We start from the raw sequence: 26,080 nt of genomic DNA, 5'->3' as shown, positions 1-26,080 counted from the left end.
GACGAAACATTTGATTAGTAGGTACTTACTAATTATTGTAGAAAATGTAACTCACTTCGGGGTGCACCAACTGCTAAACCCGAAACACCGGCTACTGCTGCCGCTTGCATTTGTGCCGCTTTTTGAGCACTTGTTGCCAGCGATTGCATTTGCAAATGACACTGACGGAGATCAAAAACCTTAATAAGAGAAATTTCAGTCAATTATAATTTATTACAGTATTTATTACAAGTTTCGTACTTTTATGCATGCAGCCGGATAAATTTTATGAACTGCATCTCCGGGTGTTCGACCAGCTTCGCGATCTAGGTAGTAACTTTGCACGAATACTGAGTGATCACTTAAGCACCGTAACCAGACATCTCCTTCTCCGCGCAGATCCAGCTGCACCCCTTTGCCAATGTGTAATCTGCATAACGAGACATAAAACATAAAACGGCCGTGAATATTTCGATGTTCTTGAAGGAAAAACAAATAAACTTAAAAAATGGGTACAGTTCAGTTTGACAGTTACGTGTAATTAGTCTATTGGATGTTTCTAGCAAGAAATAAGATTATATAAATCTTTTCGAAAGAGCAGGCATAAACATTGCCTATTATAACTTATTGCTAATAATCTTACACCAACGATATTTCAAGAGATTAACGCAACTTACCTTGCTTTCTCGCTTTGCTCGGTTCGATGCACATTACTCAAAGCACCTAAACAAAATCGATTGCCACCAGATGGATCAACATATCCGTCAACAGTGACATTAGGTCTATTTGAGGGTACTTTGAACATTTCTCCCACTTGAGTATCAAGTTCGAAGTATGCAACCGAACACCAATATTCTGGAGCTGGCTGTCTTGAGAGAAGCCGGGGTTGGCCAGGAACATCCTGTATTTGACCAGAGCTAGAACTACTATTGCCTGCCCCACTATTGTGTTGCCAATATTGCGAGTGGCCGGCGTGAGAACGTGGATCCGGTGCAGGAGGTTGAATGGATTGCGTATATGTTAATGTATTTGATCCAGACCATGTAACTGAACCGGTCTGGTGTTGTCCATATTGTCCTTGGACAGACGACTGATGTGGCTGTTGTGATTGTTGTTGTTGCTGTTGACTGCCAGACGCTGGAACATAACCATTTTGCTGCAAATGAGGTGATACTGGTGATGCTGTAGAAATCGAGCCTTGCACACCGAGGTTCTGTCCGAGTTGAGAATCACAGGTAAGAGGAGCATCTACTGTACTGTTGTAGTACTGCGTTTGCCCTTCAGTATTTATTAAGTTAGGTTGCGATGAGCTTCCGATTAGTCCACTTCCCCCGTTTGTCATTTGAGAATTTGATTGAACTGGACCTTGAGGCCCTTGAGATTGGGGAGCTTGCGGCGCACGCAAGCTACCGCTACTAGGCAGGTTCACCGGGTTTCCTAGAACGGATGCTTTTATACAAAGGTAAATCAGTATAGTCAACAACTCTAAAGATGTAAAGTTATTATTTTGGATACAAAGAAATTACAAAGGAATAAATATCAATAACTAAGTGTAATAACTTAACAATTTTAGAATAAACAGAACCATGAAAAATATGATGCTGGCTACAAAACTTGATAAAACTTAATTTAATGTTTAATGAAATAATTGATATATTCTTGAAATATCGCTTACAGTGTGGCAGAGACGATGAGAGCCTATTGAGTGGAGAAGAACTGGCAGCCGCTGAAGAGGATGAGCTTTGGCTGCTTATCCAGCTTCCATTGCTGTTTCGAGATTGCTCGGATGGCTCAAGTTTCGGTATCGACCGAGGGCCACTTCCTGGCGGTGGAGGAAACATACCACCTATTTGGGATTGATCTAGTTTACGTTTAAATTTAAATAAATGTACATAAAATCAATGAAACAAAATCAGCCAGTGAATAAAAAAAATGTTGATAAAAATAACTATAAAATGGAACATTATTTATAAAAAAAAACAAATTATATATAAAACAATTTTCAATTGACAACAACCTGGAACTGCTTGATGAAGCCCCATTGCATATCCAGACCCTGGTACCATTGACGGATGGTGTTGAATAGTTCCGATCTCATTTCCATCAATATCCATCGATCCTGAACTGACGGATCCAGGAGTGTATTCGTCTTTTATAAGGCGATTTGGACCAGCCTGTAACGTTAATCCCGAAAGATCTAAAGCAACGAAAATAATGTGAAATGAGATTTCATAGTTGTATTTTCCAGAACTATACCTATTCCAGGAGAAACTACCCGTTCGTAGTGATACGGGTTAACGCAGACAGAATCGCACTTGAGATCGAAAGCAAACTGACAATATTTCACATGCTTAAGTTCGTTTTTGTGTAAATCTGGCCAACGCCAAATACGAGCGTAAATTACATGAGGGAATCCTTTGCGCCCAGCAACCTGTACAAGCAATTTATTGTAAAAAAAAAAAACAATGTTTTTATATTTCAAATAAGTAATAATAATTATGTTACCTGTAAACGTCCGTCCAAAGTCCGTTGAATTGTTACGCACTTACTCGGATGAGCTCCATTCGTTGTAATGGCAGTGATCAGTGAGTCCAGCTCATCTCGCTTTTCCTTCAACTTTTTCACCAGTGATTCGATGGCCCTCTTGGCAAATCCTTCACTTTCTCCGCCTTGTCGATGACACATCAAGGAGTGTACAATACTGAGACAAGCATCAGCACTGGTTGGTGCAGCGCTAGGTATTGATGACATATCTCGAACAACTATGTCGATAATAGAAAAATGTTTAGAAGTACATACAATCCGGTATGCATAGTTTGCATGAGATGAAAAGAATTATTTTAATAAAATGTATTTTTGTGGCGTATCGATATCGGCCTTCTCGCGAGAGCAAGTGAGGACGAACTATCTATTAAAGGTTAAAACATATCAATGGCTGAATCGCGAATGACCAAAATATTGCCAATTTTACCGTAGTTCGCACCTATAATTGCGCCAATGAGTTGAAGAAATTGTGTATGAGATATGACTGCAAGTTGACATTGAATTACGACAGCCTGTCTTATGTCGAAGTTTTTCTTATAATACAGGGAAATGTGAACCGGTCTGTGCTAAACAGTTTTTCGCCGGAGAACAGGATTATCATTTGTGTTTTTTAATCGATTAGTTCGAAGGTCCTTAAAATAAATAACAATAATAATAATCATAAAGAAAGCAATTTTATCGAACGAGTCACTGGTAGTTCTTTTATTCGCTCTGTCATGAAGTGGCATTTAACTCTAAGGAGTTCAAGATTTCTTTGATGATTCTCCTCATGGATTTCTCAAAAATGTTGGCATCCATTGGCCCTGACAACTTTGTTAATATTGGTTTGGTTTTTACTTGCGAAAGTGAAGAAGGGAATATTTTTGCTTTTGTTTTTACATATAAATTGACAATTGCATATGAGAACTCGCGTAGGTGCGAACAGCCTTAAAAATCTCTTTTACTTGTGTCAGGGCCAATTCGCGACTACGAAGTTGGAGGAGGTTTTAAAGGCTTTTTGCACCTAGGCGAACTCTCATATGCAATTGTCAAAATGTGTGTGATGACAAAAGCAAAAATATTTCCATCTTTCTTTTTCTCATGCAGAAACCAAACAAATATCAGCACCTTCGTAGTCGCCGATAGAGCTTTCTACGCCAGATCTCATCAATACAGGCTTAGTCGTGTATCCTTAAAAAACTGATTTGTTTTCAACCAAAAAATCAGCTGATATTCAATTTCGAAAAACACCACTCATGAATCCTTGTTCATTAGTGTTAGCTGTTTTGACAAACTTTGTTTTAGTGGATAAATAGATGAAATAAAACGCATAAACCCCACATGATTTTCACGTACTTTTTACGTGTTATTCAGATAGAATCCACGTGATCTTTAAGTAAATAGAATACACGGCGCATATGACAAATAAAATTTATTTTCAAATATCAACAAATAATTACTTGCTCCGAATCGACATTTTCGACAGGAGAGAAACAGGACTGATCGGAACAATTGTCAACAGTTCATCCGCAGCTGGTGCCGGAGGTGTTCTGCTCGAAACTGACTGTTGACGATTCAAATCGTTCAAAAGAATTCACCAACTGAAAATTCAAAAGATTTATATGTTTCTTTTGTTAATATGAACATTATTCTGGCTACTTACATTGCGTGTTTTCCTATATTGAATTAGCTGGAGCAGCTCAGCAGGTTTTTGTCCGCCATATTAACTTTTCTGCATACTAAAAATTCACGTAAATATCGTTGTCGGAAACGTCAAACCACAGTCGCACTAACACTAACAAAGTTAAAAAAACACAAATACCAACGCGCTGGTACTAAGTTACTAACGTCACGTGAAATGGCAGATTTTCTTAAGGTCAGTCACTTACGTGATTTTTCAGGTGGATTTTACGTGCATATTTTTCAGCAGCCAACCAAAGTTTTTGACGTGGGACTACGTCTTTGTTTACTATACTGGGATGCATTCTGTAAAATTGGAAATGAAACTGGCAAACGTTGCGTCAGATTTCAAACCACGTGATGGAAAACAATAAGCAATATGTTGTCGGATAGATAAAATGTATAACAATTTTGTAATATGCTAGTTATCACTCTAATTTCATTGCAATTGATAAAAAGTTTCAATAACAAATTTACGCGAATAATGAACCAATTACATGCGAGCATTTCTAGCACAGACGACGGGAATGGACACCATCCGTTCCCTGTGATATTCTCTGTATCAATATCGAAATAAAAAATTGACAGACTCCCCATCCCAATCCAAAAAGTTTGAAACAATTACCATTCTTGAACAATTTCTAAATCTGCTTTCAGAACCTAATAAAAACTGATGTCTTTAAAGAAAACATGCCGGTAAAAGCAACAGTACCAGTGGAGTAAAGAACCGCAGGTCTCTCGTCGCCTTTGATTGCAGCCGTACTCTTCTATTCGTACATTTCAGCGGTACACGGTACTATTCGCTGCAGCGGTACAATTTGTATTGCAGTGGTACACTTTTGTTCGTACATTTCTATACGTGTGCAATCGAGGAGAAACTGCAATGCTGCTGTTGATGGTGATTGAAAGTTTATCTCATGAATATGATTACCATAAATTACTCAACAAGAATTGTAAATTTTTGCAACGGATATTTATTTAATTTTATCTTCGATATCCACTAAATAATCGTGACCGGATAGTATCGAAAGAGTAAATTCCTAAATAAAAGTCGGACTCGATTATCCGGAAAATAAAAAAATTTTCATTCCGGATAGTCGAATCACACAAAAATACTGAAATTTTGCGATTAACGAACATAAAATAAATATTTCTTTTCTTGATTTTACTTGTATGATGCATTGGCGTAACCAGAAGTTACTTCTGAGGCGAAAGAGGGTAAAATTTTAAGAAGCAAAAAAAAATAAATTGGACATTGATTCTTTTCACTCAATTCGAACTTGTCCCAAACATGCCAGAAGTGACTTAAATGATAACAAATATGCCAGAAGGGATGGTAAAGGCAAAATTTCGGAATAAAAATCGAAAACGGACACCAAAAAAATTAAATTCCGGATGATCGAGTCTAAAATTCCGGATAATCGAATTCCGGATAATCGAGTTTCCGGATAATCGAGTCTCCGGATAATCGAGTCCGACCTGTATATACATTTATAGAAGATTAAGAGCCTGCGAATGCTTGTGAATTTTTTGTTTTTTTACTAAGTTTTATTCAGAATCTCTTTTTACATTTCAAAATTGTTAGATGATATATTATTATTCTAAGCTTCACCATAATAAACGTATATTAGCTGTCTTCGTAATACAGCGAATGTAGTTGTAGGCAAATGAGAAAATTTGTCAAGCAAAAAACAAAAATGTAATTGTGGATTGCTACGATTTTTTGCTGGAACTTGTTGATAATTTTGTTTGAAATATCTTCTTATGTATGCCAAATAATGAACCTTTGTAAGAGTTTCCATATTATTTTGAAAGTAAGATCCATATTATAGATTTGATTTAATCAGAGTTAAATAAGACAAAACCATTCATTATGATAACGTAAGAATTATTGAATTTGGTTTTTGATGATATAGAATAAAATTCTGACTGCGACGCATTATGCTTGTGCCTTGTCAAATACATGTTGTTTGCACGAAAAAATACTACAGGCATAATATCGTCAGATATAAACGATATTCTTTCGAGTGTTGTTGAATATATTTCAAAAATTGATTTCCAGGGGAGGCTGAAAATAAAAATACGGACAGTCGCTGAGCAAACACATTGATTCTGTCTGCAGATTCTGTATATTTTGTAACAAAAAAAATCCCTAATTACAGTGTTTAGTCCCACGTTACCTTTTCATACTACGCTAGGGCTGTATATCTTGTAGTATTTTTATCATTTGCGGACTACATTTTGTAATAATCACTAAACAAAATCACTCACTACACTAAGAACACTTTGATTTTCAAAATGTTCACCAAAAACAAGCATTAAATTTGAGTAATTCCGACATAATTGACATAAATCGACAGTACTGCAGTGAATACCTAGACTGCCATTTTGCGCGTAAACAACTACAGCGGATACCTAGGTAAGCTACTACAACGGTATGCGGCTACGTTCATTAACAAAGTGATTAACTGTGTGATGAAGTTGTTCAAAGCGACGATGGATCGAGTGAAACCCGAAAAGGTCTAACGCAAGGTGATGGTCTCTCGTGCCTACTGTTTAACATTGCCCTGGAAAAACGAGTGGCACGATATTCCAAAAGTCGGTTCAACTGTTTGGTTTCGCATCGCATCAATGCATCGAAGACAAAGTACATGAAAGGAAGGTTCACGAGGTTCACGAGAGGACAGTACTAACCTTCCTCCTCGAGTTCAAATTGGTGGTGATGAAATCGAGGTGGTTGATGAGTTCGTGTATCTGGGCTCACTGGTAACTGCCGACAACGATACCAGCAGAGAAATTCAACGGCGCATTATGGTAGTAAATCGTGCATACTTTGGTCTCCGGAGGACGCTCCGATTGAGTAGAATTCGTCGAGACGCTGATCAGACCGGTAGTCCTCTACGGGCATGAGACATGGACTAAGCTTGTGGAAGACCAACGCGCCCTTGCGGTCTTCGAGCGGAAGGTGTTGCGTACCATCTTCGGTGGACTGCAGATAGAAAACGGAGTGTGGAGAAGGCGAATGAACCACAAACTGCAGGAGCTGCTTGGGGAGCTATCTATCGTCCACACCGCTAAGATAGGCAAGTTGCGGTGGGCTGGGCATGTTGTAAGGATGTCAGACGACAGCCCGGTGAAGATGGTTCTTGAAACCAATCCGTCAGGGACCAGACGAAGAGGTGCACAGCGGGCAAGGTGGATCGATCAGGTGGAAGACGACCTGCGGACCCTACGCAAACTGCAGTGCTGGCGAACTGCAGCCATGAACCGAGTGGAATGGAGACGACTCTTACGTACAGCAAAGGCCACACCACGGCTTGGGACTGTTTGGTATGGTATGTAACTGTGTTATGAATATGGGGGCGTCGTGAGATGAGGTTTTGAGAGTGTTGTTTAGGGAGTGTTGTGAAAAATGGATTTTTTTAAAATTTAGGATAGAACTAACTAAGTTTACCAAATTTTCATTGATGGGCGATTCTATGAGAGCATGTAATCATATTTTGTTTATATATTCAACGATTTTATGTAAATCTGGTGTTTACTCCATGCATTCTTCGTGAACGTCGGCCTAATGAGATGAATAATTAAACAAATACCCTAGACAGCGTTTTCAGCATCGCAAAAAATCGCTCCTTTGTTACGTGTTTCCACGTTGCATCGAATGTTTTCTGCGATCGGAAAACATTCAACTTCGGTGCCAGTCGAATCACAAATCATGTTAAAAATGAACATCGGTATCACGTTTACTCTGTCCGTGTGGATCACGAAGGCAGAGTGGCGAGTACAAATACATGAGGTTGAGTTCAGATGTGCATGGGCATGTTGACCGGTTCGGTGTTCGCAAGACCCTTTGAGTGGTGGGCCTGGTGCGGACCGCACCAACCGCACCCCCCTAGCTACGCTACTGAGTGGCGGTGATACGCTCTCTCGTTTACACATACGTTGAGATATTAACCTTTGAAACATGGCGCGATGCCAAAAGGCTGGGTAAACTCGTAGTCACTTCTTTGGCGTACATTTTCACTAGCAATACTCAGAGGGAGAGATATGCGGAGAGAATGTTGTGAGCCAAACGAACAAGAAAGGTAACACATTGAGAGGTATTGCAATCAGGTACAATAAAGGATATATTTACTTCCACACGTTTTCTATGTTCTTTTGCAATGCTCCAAAATTGCTTTATCAAAGTAATTTTTAACTGGTGGTTCATAAACCTTGTGTATGATCAACAAAATAATGATCAATTATTATGGTGAAAGTATAGAAAATTAAACATAAACAAAAAATTTAACACCTTCACAGTTTTTGTGATGCACTTTATTATTCGCCTGGACACCCACCGCCACCATCATTTATACGAGTCGAATGAAAAAGTTAGACAAACTTTGCCCTTTGAGAAGAGATCTAGCACCTCTGACATGTGAAACCTAGTTGCCAAATTGGCGTTTTTTTTATTGCTTATCTCTCTCTCTCTGAGTATCTCTAATTTTCACTTATTTGCAATCAGAGGCGTCTCTTCCACCTGTTCAAACTGTTCATAGGACAATCTAGTCAATCTCTTAATTTAGACATAGGACAATCTAGAGAATCTCAGAAAAAAGTGAACCGTTTCGCATTTGTAGAGTGGATAAAAAATCATCGAAAGTAATTTATTTGTAATTTCAATGTTATCTCGAACATCTTTATTCTGTTTATAACTAAGTGGAATCTTATGCGCCGAGAAGAATGTAACCTGATGGGCTACACGTCAGATTACGCCTTACAACTCACACGCAACGCAACCCACACTCAGTAACGACTACCGTTTGTTCAGGCTTTTCATTTGAACCTAGCGTCGTTCGAACACTTCTCTGCAACAGGGCAAACGTAGTTTGTTGTGTTCACCACTACTGATGCAACGCCTTGCGTGAAAATGACATTTTTGGTTCAAGCTCATTGTTGAACGAAGCTGATGGTGATGAGAGAAAACATTCATTACACACCATCTCTCCGCAGTGTCTTCTCGTCTGTTTAGTTATGCCTTTCTGTTTCTTCTCTCGACGTCATTGAAATTTGAGAGAGACCATGTGGCCGCGAGAGTACGCAGTTCTCAATTTTCAGAGCTTTCGTAGCAGATTCATTTATTTTGGTTGTCATTCAAGCCTTTTCATCCATTTTGTTCATTCGAAAACTTGAACGTTGTATAGTCCGTACGTTTGCCTTTATACGCGCTGCTTACTTTTTAGTTTTAAATTTTAACATTGTTTAAGGAAACGATTTTGCATTGAACCAAAATTCGATAAATAAAGCTGAGTTCTTTACTAACGCGGGGAGTTTAGAGGCAAAAAGATCATAAACATAATTTTGATTATCGTTGGACAAAACCTGCATAAAACTTTATCTGAACCCCTGCTGCTGGCAGAATGATACTGGCATTGCCTAACACAACGGCATCCGTCGAACGAACTTTATCAGTTCTTTGACGGATCAAGAGTTATTTGCAGTTGAAATCGGGCCAGAATCGACAATTGGCAATCATGATGACAGCTGTGAAAAAAATTTCCTCTATAAAATGATGCAGAAATCATTATTCTACGAGAAAATTATCTAAAAGTTCGCGCTCATAATAGACCGTAGGATTCCTTTGCCACATAGATAAATGCAGAGAAATAAAATCTTTTAAATCTGTTATCACAATACTGTTGTTTCAATGTTACAAAGGTTGATTGAACTTTGTTACAAAGGTTGATTGAACTTTGTCACGCGTCGCCTCTGTATTTGCAATAAACCGATTTCAATATTCTGGTGCAGCACTCAGAAGTAAATGAAAACAAATATAATGTCCATCAAAACAGGTCATTAGATACACAAACTAAGCCAATACTAACGTTTGAACATTTTCGCATTTTTTTCTGCCGCTTACTGTATGTTAGGAAATGCACTCGATTGGTGTACCCGCATTATCAATAACAATAAAAAGTTCCTTACAACTAGTTCGGAATATAGTCACGTTGAACCATATGGATTATCATCCGTTCGCGCATTTAATAATCTGAAGCGGTAAATTACAGTTACAATTTTCCCTCAACTCTCTTCTTTTGTCTCTTTCTTTCTGCTTTTTAACTAATGTCGAATTCGTTTTCGCTACACTCGGACTATACTTTTTAGCCCGTAAATGTTTTTTTTTTCATTTTCCGGACTACATTGCTACATTCCGTATCGGAACTCGACCTTCTGTTTTACTATACACAGACTTCGAAGCCGACTGTTGAGTGTACAGGACAATTGCGGGGCTAGCGCTACGATCCTACTGACACTAACAGTCTTTCCCGAGCCGGGACTCGAACATACGACGACTGGCTTGTTAGGCCAGCATCGTACCTCGAGACCAGCTGGGAGATTGGGAGACCAGCTGTGGTCCCCGTGGCTCTGTGGTTAGCGATGTCGGTCGGCTAGCTCTCCCACACGGTTGTGATATCGGATTCGATTCCCGAACGAGTCGAGGATCTTTTCGAGCTGGAAATTTTCTCGACTCAGCACTGGTGCACGGTGTATCGTTGTACTTATCCTACACATACAAAATGTGCCAAAAACAATATCGGTAACGAATTCTCTCAACTAATCTTAGTGATCGAGACCGCTATTAGCCCCAAGGCTAAGCGTGCGATATTGTTTTTTAACATTTCCAGACGTATGTGTCCAATCTGGTTTGTTTTGGTTCTCGTTTCACATGGTAAAGTGTCTGTCAGGTAAATCTTTTTCAGCACATTTGCGAGATGGAAATATGAAATGGAAACGAGACAAAAAGATGAAGGCGATAATGACCAACACAAAACAAAATGACAGCTATCCCTATTATTACGCATACAAATGCAACTACACTGAAAATGTTTTTTTCGAGCTGCAAAGTGTAGTCCGGGACAGTGTAACTACACTGCGAAAACGAATTCGACATAATTTTCATTGTTTAATATTTTTCATAGATTTCCTGATAGTTGAGCCATAAAACACAAACTATTTTTCAAACAATTGATGCAATTTAATTTTAAGAGCAAACTAAACTTCAATGTTTGCTTATTTAAGTTTTGGGTAGCTGCTAGTCTAGAATGAGTGGTTAAGCATCACTTACCTAGGCTTCTTTTAAATTAGCCTGCATAGTAGCTTCAAAAAGATTTTAGATATCAAAATGACGTTCGGAGTCAATATCCGGACTCTAAGCATTGTTTTGATTCCGGAAATAATGTATAGAATATAAGAAAACATTGTATTATCATAACTGTAGTCTATATTTGCTTGACAGAAATAAATAAATAAATACCCATATTAGGTGGTATTTAGTCGTTTAAGACTGTTTTACGAAAATCGGAAATTACCATCTTGGATTTCAAAATGTCTGGAGTCGATTTCCGGCTTTAGGACATGATCTATATTCCGGAAATACTCTCGATGTTTTCGGTATTTCAATTAGCACCCCCATAGCAGAATGTTGTAAAATATGATTCTACGTTAGAGTTAGAACTAGTACATATTAGAAAAGCTATACGTTTATGGCAATGCAGCTTTAAAATTCATTATTGGATCATATTACTTCTGAAATATGTGTTTAGAACATAGGTTGCCGAATATTTTTGTTGTTGTTAGGGAATTAGAATTACGTTGTCCATTGATAGGAACTTTTGTAATATGTGCGGAATGATTGGTGGAAATGATTGTAGGGTGAGGAATGGTTTAATCAGTGGCGCCTATTACATTCAGTCGAATAAAACGGGTCACAAACTCTTAAATTTTGATCATTATCGACAATTTTGATGACGGAAAGAGAAACTCTGATTATCCAGGTGTCTTACGAATACATATCGTTCGTCACAAAGAAATTTTTGAATAAATATCAATCGAAAAAAATCAACCAGGATTGTAGCAATTCAGGGGCTATTTGACTGCTGAAGAAAAACCCCTGCAAAACAGATGCAAACTGCTTAAAGTAGGTGCGGGGTGATTGAAGTAGTGTCCGCGGATTGGGAAATTCAATAAATAATTGTTGAAGTTTGCTAAATCAATTTTACAATCTGAAAATATGTGCTGGCAGAGAAATACTACAAGGTATACAGCCCTAGGGTTGTATGAAATGTTGACGTGGGACTAAACACTGTAATTAGGGGATTTTGTGTTACAAAATATACAGAGTCTGCAGACAGAATCAATGTGTTTGCTCAGCGACTGTCCGTATTTTTATTTTCAGCCTCCCCTGGAAATTAATTTTTGAAATATATTCAACAACACTCGAAAGAATATCGTTTATATCTGACGATTTTATGCCTGTAGTATTTTTTCGTTCAAACAACATATATGAGCAATTCTCGCTGAAACTAGGCCACTAGATGCACAAGGTCTTTCAAATTTGATATAAATGCACATAGTAATTAGAAATAGAGAAAAAATGATAATGCCATTTTTGTTTGATCGAATTTGTTGACCCCTTGGTCACCAAGGGGCGAAACAGTTTTCAGAAAAGTTGAAATTTTAGCAATTCCTGATGTATTATTTGAGCTATATCTCTAAAATTCGTTTTGTAAAGTACTACAAGTAGCACTTTTCTGTAATGAGAAATGATAGGGCTTTCATTTGAAGTGATCAGAATTTAAGCCGCCATCTTGGATTACATCAGAAATATGCAATTTTGACCGTGTTCGCAACTACCGATTTTCGATCTGAGACCAGCATTGGAAAGCTGAGAAAAAATGCTATAAGATGCAAGAAAAAAAATTTGGTGAGCATCAGTGTTAACCCATCAATTGAAGCTATTTTCCAAGCTGAGTTTCAAAATATTCATCGTACATCGCGCGATCAACGTAGTAACCTGTCTACTGAGACCAAGTAGATGCACATGTTATGTTCATATATGTCCCCCAAGCAGCACACATTGTTGCAATGAAGCAAATGCATCTCTCAACGCAGCATTCAAAGATTGTAATAATTCGCATCCGTTACTTTTATTTAACTTGCAAAAAACCGAAAAAGCGCAAGAGGTGGAGCCTATATGAAACAAACAGTGTTATGTGAAATCATCATCTGCATCGATAGTCGCTGCAGTATAGGAAGAAAAGAGAGGAGAAACAAAATTAAGTTTGTTTACCTTTACTCTCATTATTCTTCGGTGATGGTGTCGCGAAAATTCATATAACTACACATATTATAAAAAACCTCAAATATATCGATTTTTTTTCTACTTACGCTTCTGATAGGCAGTAATTCTACCTGCGATTCAAAATTTACCGTGCAAAAAATGTGGACAGGTTACTACGTTGATCGCGCGATGTACGATGAATATTTTGAAACTCAGCTTGGAAAATAGCTTTAATTGATGGGTTAACACTGATGCTCACCAAATTTTTTTCTTTCATCTTATAGAATTTTTTCTCAGCTTCCCAATGCTGGTCTCAGATCGAAAATCGGTAGTTGCGAACATGGTAAAAATTGCATTTTTCTGATATAATCCAAGATGGCGGCCAAATTCAAGATGGCGGCCTGAATTCCGATCACTTCAAATGAAAGCCCTATCATTCCTCTTTACAGAAAAGTGCTACTTGTAGTACTTTACATAACGAATTTTAGAGATATAGCTCGAATAATACACCAAGAATTGCTAAAATTTCAACTTTTCCGAAAACTGTTTCACCCCTTGGTGACCAAGGGGTCAACAAATTCGATCAAATAAAAATGGCATTATCATTTTTCTCTATTTCTCATAACTATGTGCATTTATATCAAATTTGAAAGCCCTTGTGCACCTAGTGGCCTAGTTTCAGCGAGAATTGCTCATATTTGACAAAGCACAAGCATATCGCGCTTGTTGAAGAAGCACCAAGAATTTCTCGTAATGCGCCAAAGTCAGAATTAACTCTATATCCTCAAAAACCAAATCCAATAATACTTACGTTTTCATCATAATGAATGGATTTGTCTTATTTAACTTTGAATGAATCAAATCTATAATATGGATCATACTTTCAAAATAATATGGAAGCCCTTACAAAGTTCAAACATAAGAAGATATTTTAAACAAAATTATTAACAAGTTCCAGCAAAAAATCGCAGCAATCAACAATTCCATTTTTGTTTTTTTCTTGACAATTTTTTAAATTTTCCATTCATTCGCTGTATTACGAAGACAGCATGATTGCATGATGAAAAAGTCAAACGAACCAGTTGTCCATATATTCGATTAATGAGTAGTACTCTTTCCAATGTATTTTTCATACAGAAAGTAATCTTTCTCATTCAAAGCTAAAATAGTAACTTTAGTGGCAATTTTCTTGTAAAATAGTAATTTTTGGTGTGAATAATGACTAAGCTCTAGCTCTCCCAGATGGTCTCGAGGTACGATGCTGGTCCAACAAGCCAGTTGTCGTAGGTTCGAATCTCGGCTTGGGAGAGACTGTTAGTGTCAGTAGGATCGTAGCGCTAGCCCTGCAATTGTCCTGTACACTAAATAGTCGGTTGCGAAGTCTGTGTATAGTAAAAAAACAGAAGGTCAAGTTCCGAATCGGAATGTAGCACCAAGGCTTTGCTTTTTAGTGACTAGGCTCAAAACAGTGACAAAATCACTAAAGAAGTGGCTCGATACTAGCTCTGTAGCTTCTTTTATAAAATGTACCTAGCAAAAAAAAACAAAGACGTAGTCCTACGCAGCGATCCCAGATTGGAATACATATCTTCAATTTAAAGGCATTTTACAAGCTGCGAAGAAATCTTGATTTCGAAGACAATCTGAAGATATTGGAAATTATGAGAAGACATCCGCATATAGGTGAATAAAAAAAAAAAAAAAAAAAAGACATCCGCAATTTGTTGAGATAGGTACTGACCTTTTTTTTACTTGACAAAAAGTGCGAGGTCAGTGGCGTATCGTGACTGGGTGACACCCAGAGCGGAAAATTTAAGTGACACTCCTCGAGTGGAGTAAGATTATCTTATAACCAATAATTTTAAAATATATTGAAAAACTCATTTGATAACATGGAATTTTACGAGAACACGAGATCACTGAGTGGTGCGCTATTACGGGGGTTAATGAGACACAGTTGAACCTGAACAACTACTATGCGGCACAGCAGCTGCTTTTCAAAACAGGCACTGAGTCGTTGTCGTGCAGGCTTATGAAAAGACGCCATTTTTATTAGACCGAAAAATAACAAACAAAGTAATGGAACCACGGTGGGTTCAAAATGGAAATGGAGCCACAAAAAGGTCACATACAACTCAGTGCAAAAGCATAGGCGTGCTAAGGCCTGTTGCCACCAGGGTTGCCACATTTATTTTTGTATTTTTTTCCGAAATTATCTGTACATCTGTATTACGAAATAAAAAATCTGTATAACAAATCTATAAACTAAAAATGTTGGACGGAAAATTTCTTCCTTGCAGAATATATTACAGAATATAAACAGAAATAACAGAAACATTACTACAGAGAGCGAATACCAATTATCAGGTACAGTATTGTGAGTTTCACTGAAACTTTTTCGCCGTACTATGCTCCGCAACTCTAAAACCAAATGCCCCTCTTGGTTGCCGAATCGATTTTATTTTCTTCGGGACACTATAAAACAGTCAAAATTAAATCTTCCTGTTTTGGCAACCCTTTCCAAAATCAAAACAACCTTCGATTTGGCAGCACACTGAAGGCAGCGTCAGGGGTGTCAGGTTTACAAAATAATCTAATATAGATGGATATCATAATGCTCAAAATAGATACCACCAAATGAGTATATGATCCGATAGTTTTATGTGTTCCTTATAGTAATCCATTTCAGTCTCCACCATTGCCAGTTGTGATTTCTTCAAGGATTTTCCCGATATTTTAACAACGAAGGTTGATGCAAATAAAAACAGCATGCATCTAGCAACTTAGCGCGGTCTTTGATTCAAGCGCGGTGTTTGGATTAGACCGGGGGCTCTTGTGGCTGTGAAACTTCATACATTTACCATCTACCACTCATTGATTCTGGTACCAGCGTTTCTGGTACCCACTTTTTGGTTGGTTTGCCCTAAAACAAGTGAAATAGAGTAAACATCACATTTTGTCGGTAGACTTATTCTCGAATAAGTATCGTTTGAGATGAAAAAACAAGAACTCAACTTTTGTTTTCATTACAATGTGCACTTTCAATGAATAAGATAAGTTTTGTAAGCATTTGAAACGAAATATTGACGCCGTGATGAATTTATGGTTGGTAGGCAAAATGTTGACGTTTATAGGCCTCTGGATTAGACCGCGTTCAGTTTTGGGCAAATCTTTTAATAACTATTCGTTAACTGGGCACGCTGGGCTTCTTTTTAACTGGGCGCTCGCTAACTGGGAATATTCCCAGTTAAAAAGACCGCGAACGTCAAATATCAAACGATCATGTGGATTGGAAATGAAAATTAAAAAATAAAGTTTTTTAATCGAGCATATTTTAAATACAAAAGGGGTCATCCACATACCACGTGGACAGTTTTTCAACGATTTTAACCCCCCCCCCCCTCCGTGGACAACTGCCCATATAAATTCTAAAAAAAATGTATGGACCGTGGGCATTAGAAAGAGCATACACATGCGGTCATGTCTTGGATACCACCCTTTCACTATTGTTATCTCGGTAGCATTTTCTACCATTCTTAGAACTTTGGACAACAGCAAGTACCTAGATAGGCATCAGAATATAACAACACGCGAGAGTGGCAGAAAAATCTCAATTAGTCACAGTCTTCACACACAATAGAATAATTTTGTTGCCTCTGCGACCATACCCGTTCTGCAATGACAAGAATTTTCAGGAAATTTCTGAATTTTTATTAAAAAATATTAAACAAAAATAAATTTTTAGATCCTACAATTTTTTTAAAAAAAAAAGTGATATTTAAAAAAAAATCTCATATAAGATTTTTTTCAAAATAAGTTTTTAGATAGACAATTTTGTTGCTTAATTTTTTTTGCACAATCCAAAGAAGGCACTCTCGAGAAATTTTTTTTTTTTAACACAGGCTTAGGAGCCGTTTCAGAATTTGTCAGCTTCATGATTGCACCTACTTCAGTATTGAAAAGCCCTTATAGTTACAATATATCTCTCTAGTCAAAATGGACCAAATATCTACGAGAAGTCGTGTCTTCTAGTCGTAAGCAAAGTTTGCTTTTGCCATCCTCCCATTTTGCTTTGAAATGCGAACAACTTGAAATATTTTATTTTGACGTGGGACTACGTCGTTGTTTTCTATACTGGGATGCATTCTGTAAAATAGGAAACGCAACTGGCAAATATTACGTCAGACTTCAAACGGTAATAACAGCATAACCACATGATAGATAACCATAAACAATATACTGTTGGATAGATAAAATGTGTAACAATTTTATAATACGATAGTCATCATTATTATTTCATTGCTCAACGGTGAAAATTGATAAAAAGTTACAAGGAAATTCATGCGAACAATTGACCAATCACACGCGAGCATTCCTAGCACAGACGATGTGAATGGACACCAACCATTCCCTGTGATATTCTCTGTATCAATATAAAAAAAATGGACAGAGGTTCCCCGTCCCAACAGGTCAGTTTAAGTTTGCTTCCATGAACTTAGACTTATTTGAAGTCTCGAAGGTAAAGATCTTTCGGAAAGTTTTGAAACAAGCCTTTTACTTGAACAATTTCTAAACCTGCTGTCAGAGCATAATAAAAACTGATGTCTTGAAAGAAAACATGCTGGTAAAAGCAAAAATACCGTTCAGTATAATTTACATATTATGTGGAGCAGAGCGCCACTGGTCTCTCGTCGTCTATCATTGCAGTGGTACACGACTTCTATTCCGTGAAATCAAGGAAAAACTGAAATGCTGCTGCATTGATAGTGATTAAGAGATTATCTCATGAATATGGTTACCTACCTTAAAAAATATAAACTACTCAACAAGAATTGAGCAAATCTAGAAAATCTATAACGAGCGTCTAAGCAGAGTGATTGAGATCAATCAAAGAAATAGTTATCGGTTTCCGTTATACTCTACTAAATTTTTCTAATGTACATTCTATATTTGCCATGAAGAGCTCACATAGAAAGGGAGAAAGAGGATTCCCCATTGGTGCCCCTTTAGTCTGTTCGTAAAATTTACCACGAAATGTGAAGTAGTTTTCTTTCATGCAAAGGCGTGAAAGTTTCAAAAAACTGTCAACTTTCTTTTTCCAAGTATTATCAAAATATTGGTCCACGTAAGCACATAAGCAGTGAGGAAGACTGTACGTCACAGTCGAAATATATATTTGCGGACTGAATTTCAATATTTATTTCCAAAAAATTTAGTAGAGTATAACGGAAACCGATAACTATTTCTTTGATTGATCTCAATCACTCTGCTAAGACGCTCGTTATAGATTTTCTAGATTCGACAATGGCATCCAAGCCAAATGAGCCAAATAGGTTTTTAAAGTTAAAAAAGAGCATTGCGGGTATCCACAAATCTATTTCCTTTCTTAAAAATTGTTTGAAATATCATGTCACTCCCACGAGTCATAGAGTAAAAGTTAAAAGTACTATAGCCCCTCCATTATGAAACATATGGAACGGGAGTGTTTGAAAAGTAGCATCAAGTTTCTTTATAGTAAACTTAGCTCCACAACTCTGGAATGTTATTCACTTCATTTAAAACTTGCCAAAGAATTTCCTTTTGAATTTCAAAATTTTCTTACTAAAGTTAAAGTAGCCGAAAAGTGTGAAGGGGAAAGAAAACGAAAATTGGGATTGAAAAAGTTAAATCAACTGCTTCTACGAAATAACAATAGTAGAAAGACAGCCAAAGTACACCTCATTGACGACTTTGTGGTCAATAGGTCTTCGTACGAGTTTTCACAGCCCCAGCAAAATCTTCTAAATATGGGCCTAAATTTCGCAATTTCTTCACGACCCAATATTGAACAATCGATCATCGATATAGAAGCTGGGATGGACAGTTGTAAACTTTCCACAGAACAAACTGGTGAAGTACACCAATTTTTTTCAAAAATTACTAAGACACTGCCACGTCATGAAAATTCGTCTGATTTAAAGACAGTTGAGGAATTACGTAAAAAACCTGTTTTCTATTTAAAAGCAGATAAGGGGAACAAAACCGCCATCATGGACAAGGATGACTATGATGAACAAATAACCCAAAAAATTGATAAAGGTCCATATTGGCAACTGCGACTGAATCCTCTTGCTGATATGGTAAAACGTGTAGAAAATACAATAAAAGAATGCAAACCCGTTTTGGGTAATGCGTTACAAAATCTTCGTGTTTCAAATCCAGTTCTTCCAAGAATAAAGGGTCTCCCCAAAATTCACAAACCTGGAAATGAAATGAGAGAAATTATCTCAGCGGTAGGGGCTCCCACAGAAAAATTGGCTAAATGGCTGGTAAAAGAATTTCAAGCCATGCCCCATAAATTTCCAAGTCGATCAGTAAAGAGCACCGGAGATTTCGTTGGAAATTTAAGATCCTCGGGTAACATCCAATCTGATGAGATAATGGTTTCATTTGACGTCACGGCCTTATTTCCTAGCGTTCCAGTGAATGAAACCTTAAACCTTTTAGGGGACTGGCTTCTTTCCCAATATTTTGATAATACTTGGAAAAAGAAAGTTGACAGTTTGTTGAAACTTTCACGCCTCTGCATGAAAGAAAACTACTTCACATTTCGTGGTAAATTTTACAAACAGACTAAAGGGGCACCAATGGGGAATCCTCTTTCTCCATTTCTATGTGAGCTCTTCATGGCAAATATAGAAAGTACATTAGAGAAGAGGAACATCTTACCGATTCGATGGTGGAGGTATGTGGATGATATTTTTTGTATTTTGAAAAGGGCGGATCTTGAAACTTTTTTCATATCCCTTAATAATACCCATAAAAATATAAACTTCACAATTGAAAAAGAACTTAACAACAGACTCCCTTTCTTGGACGTCGTTGTTTATTTATCGGAAACCCACGAATACAAAACGGGTAATACCTAACACTTCAAACCATCCCTTCCAGCATAAAATGGCATTCTTCCATCATATGATCCACCGCATGGAAACTTTACCTCTAAGTGAAGTAGCCAAGCAAAAGGAACTGGAAAATATTTTCGAAATTGCTAAACTTAATGGCTACAATGAAAGTATCATTCAAGCCATTGTTGATAAAAAGAAGCGTGCTCAAATTCGGAAATCTTTTACAACACTCACCCCAATAACAGAAGATCTGAAAAGGGTAGTCGTTGAATATGACGTTAACTTGACACGCCCACTTCGTTCAAAATTTAGAAAATTTGGGATGGATATTGTCTACACTAGTAGAAATACCCAACTCAAAACAAAATTAGGGTCTACCAAAGACCCTATTGATACCCTGAACAAAGCTGGAATTTATAAAATTTCATGCAGTCACTGTGACATGGTTTACATTGGACAAACTAAACGTAACCTAGGGATACGTTTCAAAGAACATTTCGCAGAAGTGACCAAAGCAAGTAAAGTTTCAACAAATGCCCCACCACACCATTTCAAATCAAAAGTGGCTGAACATATTTTTAACGAGGAACATCCACTAACTTCGGATAACATTCACCTCCTCCGCCCCGTTAATAATTTATGGAAATTAGACGTAGCTGAAAGTTTAGAAATTTATAAACAACACTCATGCACGCTTCTCAATAAAGACGCAGGTAATCACCCCTCATGGCTATTCAATCTGCTTCCCAAAAACCCCAGACATGGTACGGTAAACAATCGACCGCATAATTCCCTACCTAACTCCAATTAAGGGTGCTAAATTTTCATTTTTACCTACTACAAATAAAAAAACAGGATTTACGCTTTGCTCTTTACCAGTCCACATAAGCACTGAGGAAGACTGTACGTCACAATCGAAATATATATTTGCGGACTGAATTTCAATATTTATTTCCAAAAAATTTAGTAGAGTATAACGGAAACCGATAACTATTCCTTTGATTGAAGAATTGAGCATTTTTGCAACGGTCAAAAGATTTTTTTTGAATTTTATCTTCGATATTCACTAAATGATCGTGATCGAAAGAGTAGATCGCTGGAACTTGGTAATAATTTTGTTTAACTTATCTTCCTATGTTTCCCTATAAGTGAACCTAGCAGTTCTCAACCTGAGGTGCGCGTTGTAACGGCTTCGAAATTATTTTTATAATATAATTTGTATAATAATTTTTTTTTTGATCAGAGTTTAATAAGACAAAATCATGTATTATGATAACGTAAATATTTTTGGATCTGGTTTATGAGGAAATAGAGTTAATTCTGATTCAGACGCATAGCGAGAAATTCTGGGTGCTTCTTCAATAACAACGAAACGCTTGTGCCTTGTTAAAGAAATGTTGTTCGCACAAAGAAACACTACACAATATCGTTAAGTGTATTCGAAGTTCTTTCGAGTATTGTTCAATATATTTATAGAAAAAAAGTTTATGAGGAGTCTGCATATAAAAAATACTAAATCACAGAACAAACGAACTGTTGCTGTCTGCAGATTCTGTAACATTTGTAACTAAAAATCCTTCTAATTACAGTGTTTAGTCCCACGTCACCATTTCATACAACCCTAGGGCTGTATACCTTGTAGTATTTAACTAAAGACGAAAAGCACAATTCAAAATTTTTATGATAGAATGTTACATTTGTGGTTTTAAAAAATCTATCATTTCTGTCTGAAATCATACTTTAATTTTACCTTGAAGCCCTCAAGTCCGCCTTTAGACGGGCTTTAGTAAAATCACTATCAATCTTTAGTAAATACTTGAAAAATGTTAATATAGATTTACAGTGATTTTACCGAAGCCCGTCTAAAGGTGGGCTTGGGCACTAGAGGGATGAAGGCTATAAAATTTCCTCCTTGTTGTGTGGGTACTGTTTGCTTTTATAATAGAAAATTCTGAATTGACGGAAGCTGCTTGGAATGGCATGCTAAAATGAAATTGCTGGTTACTAGCCAGCATAGACCACAATTTTGCAAAATGGCATGAAGGTTGTAAAATTTGAAAATAACAAATAAAATTGTCAAGAATACGAAGATTTGCGAAGATGCGAATACAGGTGCCATCTTTATAGAATTATTGGGGGGCAAAAAGATACGTTACCCCTTAAAAATATTTAGGAGAGGGAGAATCGAGCCAATTGGCTTACCGATTTTGACGTTGATATCTCTGTTGATAGAAATGGTTCAATATATTAAGCTTTAAGCAGGTATTAGACGAAGCAAATTTTTGCTATTTTTCAATACAGATTTTATTTTGTGCAAATATAAAATCGTACCAGAAATAGCAAATATTTGCGTCGTCTAATACCTGCTTCAGACATGCTGAAGGATGATTTTGCTGGTGTGAAGCATATCTCGGTTTGCATGTTTTTTTGAAGTAGAATACTTCTCTCAGGAAGTTCGGCTACATAGGGATGTGAAATTAAAATCTAAAACCGAAAAAAGTGAAAAATATGTCCAATTTCAAATGCTAATAAATCGGTTAGTATTCGATGGATTTCCTTCGTTCTTGCAGCAATAGATTGGAAAATCTTCTAAGATTCTTCCCAAAACAAGATAATTGTAATTTTATTATACACACTATTGTTCTACTGAAAATAGTAAAGCCTTGTCAAAACGAAAAATTCGACCTCTGATTGGTCGTTATATGCTTGCTTCCCAAGCACGGTCGACAGGATCATATACCTTGCAATTGAAAACATGCTATTTGGCCTATATAAGAGCCTGTTTCAGCCGAAGCCGCTCATAATAGTTCTAGACAGCGACAACAGCAGTCGTCCTTCCTTAGCAGCAGCACTAACCCAGTGGTTGGTCACCACGTCTCAGGAGCAGCGCGGTTTTTCTTAGCGTGTGTCGCCAGACAGCCATTATTCCCCCCGTGTTGGGGCAGCATGAAGATTGCCATCAGGAAATCCAATTTTGGAAATCAAAATGCCTTTTTCAAGGTAAATAAACAAGTCATTGAAAGTTAATAATTTTTGTCAACGTAAGCAAGCATTCTGTGTTGCATCCTAGCAATTTAAATCTGTCGCACCCGTCTAATTTACTGAATGTGAAATAGCTTCCACAGTACATGTTCTCCGTGTATCTTAATTCCCCCAATGTTAGGGCAGCTCAAAAGTTGTAATCAGTAACCGATTTTGTACCACAAAATGCTTTTTTCAAGGCAAATAAAAATATAATTGAAGGTTAATAATTTTCTGGCATCAACACAAGCAGACATTCTGTGCGGGATGCGATCAAATTCTGTTGTAATTGTCTAATTTTCACTTTATTTAGTAAACCCCCCACTGTAGGGGCAGCGCAAAGGCTGCGATCAGCATAACCGACATTGAATAATAAACTGCCTTGTTAGAACGCATTCACAAAAGCAGTAAGATCGACTATGCAGAGCTAATATGAAGTCGATTCAATCAATCAGCATTAACAGAATTTTGTCGTCTCCCAGCTGCCAAGTTGCAACATGATGCAACACGCAACAGCGAGCAAATGAAATCGCTTGATGTTACAAACCGCAATAAGATACGGGTTAAAACCGTTGCGTGTGTGAGAGCACCATCGGTGTATATTCGCTGGATACAAAAACCAAATGCGAATTGTGGAAAAATTCGTCTAAAGAACATAAGGAAATGGTAAACCCGAACTGAAAGGCGTGGCCTATTACGTAGCACCCTTCGGCTATAAAAGAGTGTTTGTGGGAAGACTAGCTACATTCATTAGTCGGAAGGTGAACTGGATGGACCGTCCACTTAGTTGACAGCAGATATCAGCACTCGGTAGTAACAGAGGATAGCAGCGGGTTGCGCCTGTGGCTGCCTTCAAATTAAACAAATCACTTGCCCTGTGGTTGGTCACCACGTCTAAGGCCTCTGCCAGGCTGACTTTTGTACGATAGCGGCGGTATTAGCGGTTGATGCATTTGCCAACACTTACTCCAGTAAAGCCGTGTCTAATTTTCAATGTGAAAACACCTTTCTATTGTGTTGGCCGTGCGCATTAGGCCTCTGCCAGGCTAAACGCGAAAAGCGGCGCAAACCGATTCGCCCGGCCGTAGGTTAATGTACAGTCGTAAGTAGAGCTGTGTAAAAGTATTCTACTTCAACCTTGCGGTCGTGGCTTTGCACACAACCCTCCTGTGATTTTTTTTTTCTCTCGGTGAGTGGCCAGTGGCTTACTTAACTTTTGTCGCATGTTTACTAATTTGCTCTCGAATTATCAGAATGTTTGATTTGTCATAATTGCCATCAAAAAGCCTCCCAGTTGGACTCGAGTGCCTTGGCACTGCCGTATGTTTGAATCCTGGTTCGGGAGAGAGACTCTTAGAGTCAATAGGATCGCGCTAGCCCCGCAATTGTTCTGTACACTATAACGGATGGCTGCAAAGTCTGTGTCGAATAGAAACAGACTTTGCTTTTGCTTTATAAAAGAATGCGCTCCTGGCTCACTTTTTGGTTGTTTAAAAAAAAAAAAGCTTGTGATAACAGTGTCTTTCTTGTTCAGAAAATTTTGCTGAATTGTATTGTCTGTCGTCTTTTTTTCCGATGTAATTTTCTGTTGCACAACTGATACTCCTTCCAACATCGCCTGATAATTTAAACGAGAAATAGAAAGACTTTTTAGTAAAAAAGCAACCATTTCAGAAAAAAGAGACATTACAGACCTTCCGTTGATAAGAGACTTTTAAGAGACTAGCTTAAAAATAGAGACCAAGTCTCTAAAAAGAGAGCAAGAAAAAAAAAACAAAAACATTGGATTGGACGTTTCTATGTTGTGCTCGATGTTATGATTCATAGCGCACACCCTCGCATAAAATGGGCCGTCGTAATTCTTCGTTAACTTGCGGTCGTATCTCACGAACAACCTCTTCATTTTTTTTTTCTCGAATGCCATTTCATATTATTTCGGGAAGAATGTATTACAACCCGTGTTTGAAGAGTTAAACATTCACTGCAATCAGTCTAGTTTCTTTTCTGTTCTTTTTAGAGCAAAAATAAAAACTGCAATCGTAATCAAGCCGAATTACAGACACCACCGGCATACTTACTTTCCTGAGCAGGAGGTAACCCAGCTGCGTATAGATGGGCACCGCCAGACAGTCCCACCATCCTTTCAAAGTCCTGGGTAAGACCCAGGTTACTTTTGGAATCCACTTTTAATGATGAATTACAACTGACTTGTCAATTTGACCGCGGTGTTCGTTTTTCTCAAAACTTCCGTATCAATGTTCCAGTGTAAAATATTTCTCTTTTACAGAATCGCAGCTTATAATTAATCACATAAAGCAAAATTTGTTCCGTCTATAACGGCCTTTGATACATATTTGTGTTTGAACTCCAATATTATTGTTTACTTTGACCACTTATTTAGTAAAAGATATTATACTTTATCAAACAAAAAAGTTTCTCAACCATTTTGAAAGCTTACACAAATGGCACCATGTAACACAATTTTCACTTTGCAAAATTCAACTGTTCTACTGATAAGTCAAACAAGTTTTTTCATCATCACTGATATTTAGTGATTACAAGGTTTTATTCTACACTACGTTCTGGATATTGTCTTCCTCTTCGATAGTGATGCAAATCGCTTTTCTAATCTATATTAGCATATTAAGGGTACCTGTAACTGCAAAATTCACTTAATGCTCTACACTGTACAGCTATCCACTTAATCGTAAATTCACACGAAATCCTGAGGACAAAATTTATTCCATCTTAGCTGGAATAGTGAAAATCCGCATAAAACTCACTTTCTTGACTAATGTTAGACGATTTAAAATGGCGAACAATGTAACACTCTTTTACGAAAAGTCGCGATATGATCAGGGATGCCAGACATGTCTTTATTTGGAAG

General features: G+C 37.4%; 1 protein-coding gene across 1 annotated transcript in view; it reads right to left on the bottom strand.

The window, feature by feature from the left end:
• LOC129729436 (mothers against decapentaplegic homolog 4) overlaps nucleotides 1–26,056 on the bottom strand; it is a 29,248-nt gene extending 3,192 nt beyond the window's left edge. The window contains exons 1-8 of the mRNA XM_055687998.1: nucleotides 25,272–26,056; nucleotides 2,485–2,741; nucleotides 2,236–2,410; nucleotides 1,997–2,176; nucleotides 1,655–1,840; nucleotides 657–1,428; nucleotides 241–409; nucleotides 56–179 (exon numbers count right to left, since the gene is read on the bottom strand). Of these exons, the coding sequence (XP_055543973.1) occupies nucleotides 56–179; nucleotides 241–409; nucleotides 657–1,428; nucleotides 1,655–1,840; nucleotides 1,997–2,176; nucleotides 2,236–2,410; nucleotides 2,485–2,741; nucleotides 25,272–25,332 (1,924 nt within the window). The 5' untranslated portion in view covers nucleotides 25,333–26,056. The remainder of the gene's footprint in view (nucleotides 1–55; nucleotides 180–240; nucleotides 410–656; nucleotides 1,429–1,654; nucleotides 1,841–1,996; nucleotides 2,177–2,235; nucleotides 2,411–2,484; nucleotides 2,742–25,271) is intronic.
• Between the last annotated feature and the right edge of the window lie 24 nt (nucleotides 26,057–26,080).

This window comes from Wyeomyia smithii, chromosome 3 (genome assembly GCF_029784165.1).
Source record: "Wyeomyia smithii strain HCP4-BCI-WySm-NY-G18 chromosome 3, ASM2978416v1, whole genome shotgun sequence".
Classification (NCBI taxonomy): domain Eukaryota; kingdom Metazoa; phylum Arthropoda; class Insecta; order Diptera; family Culicidae; genus Wyeomyia; species Wyeomyia smithii.
The sequence above is the reverse complement of the archived record's forward strand: the minus strand, read 5'-3'. Positions and strand labels throughout refer to the sequence as shown.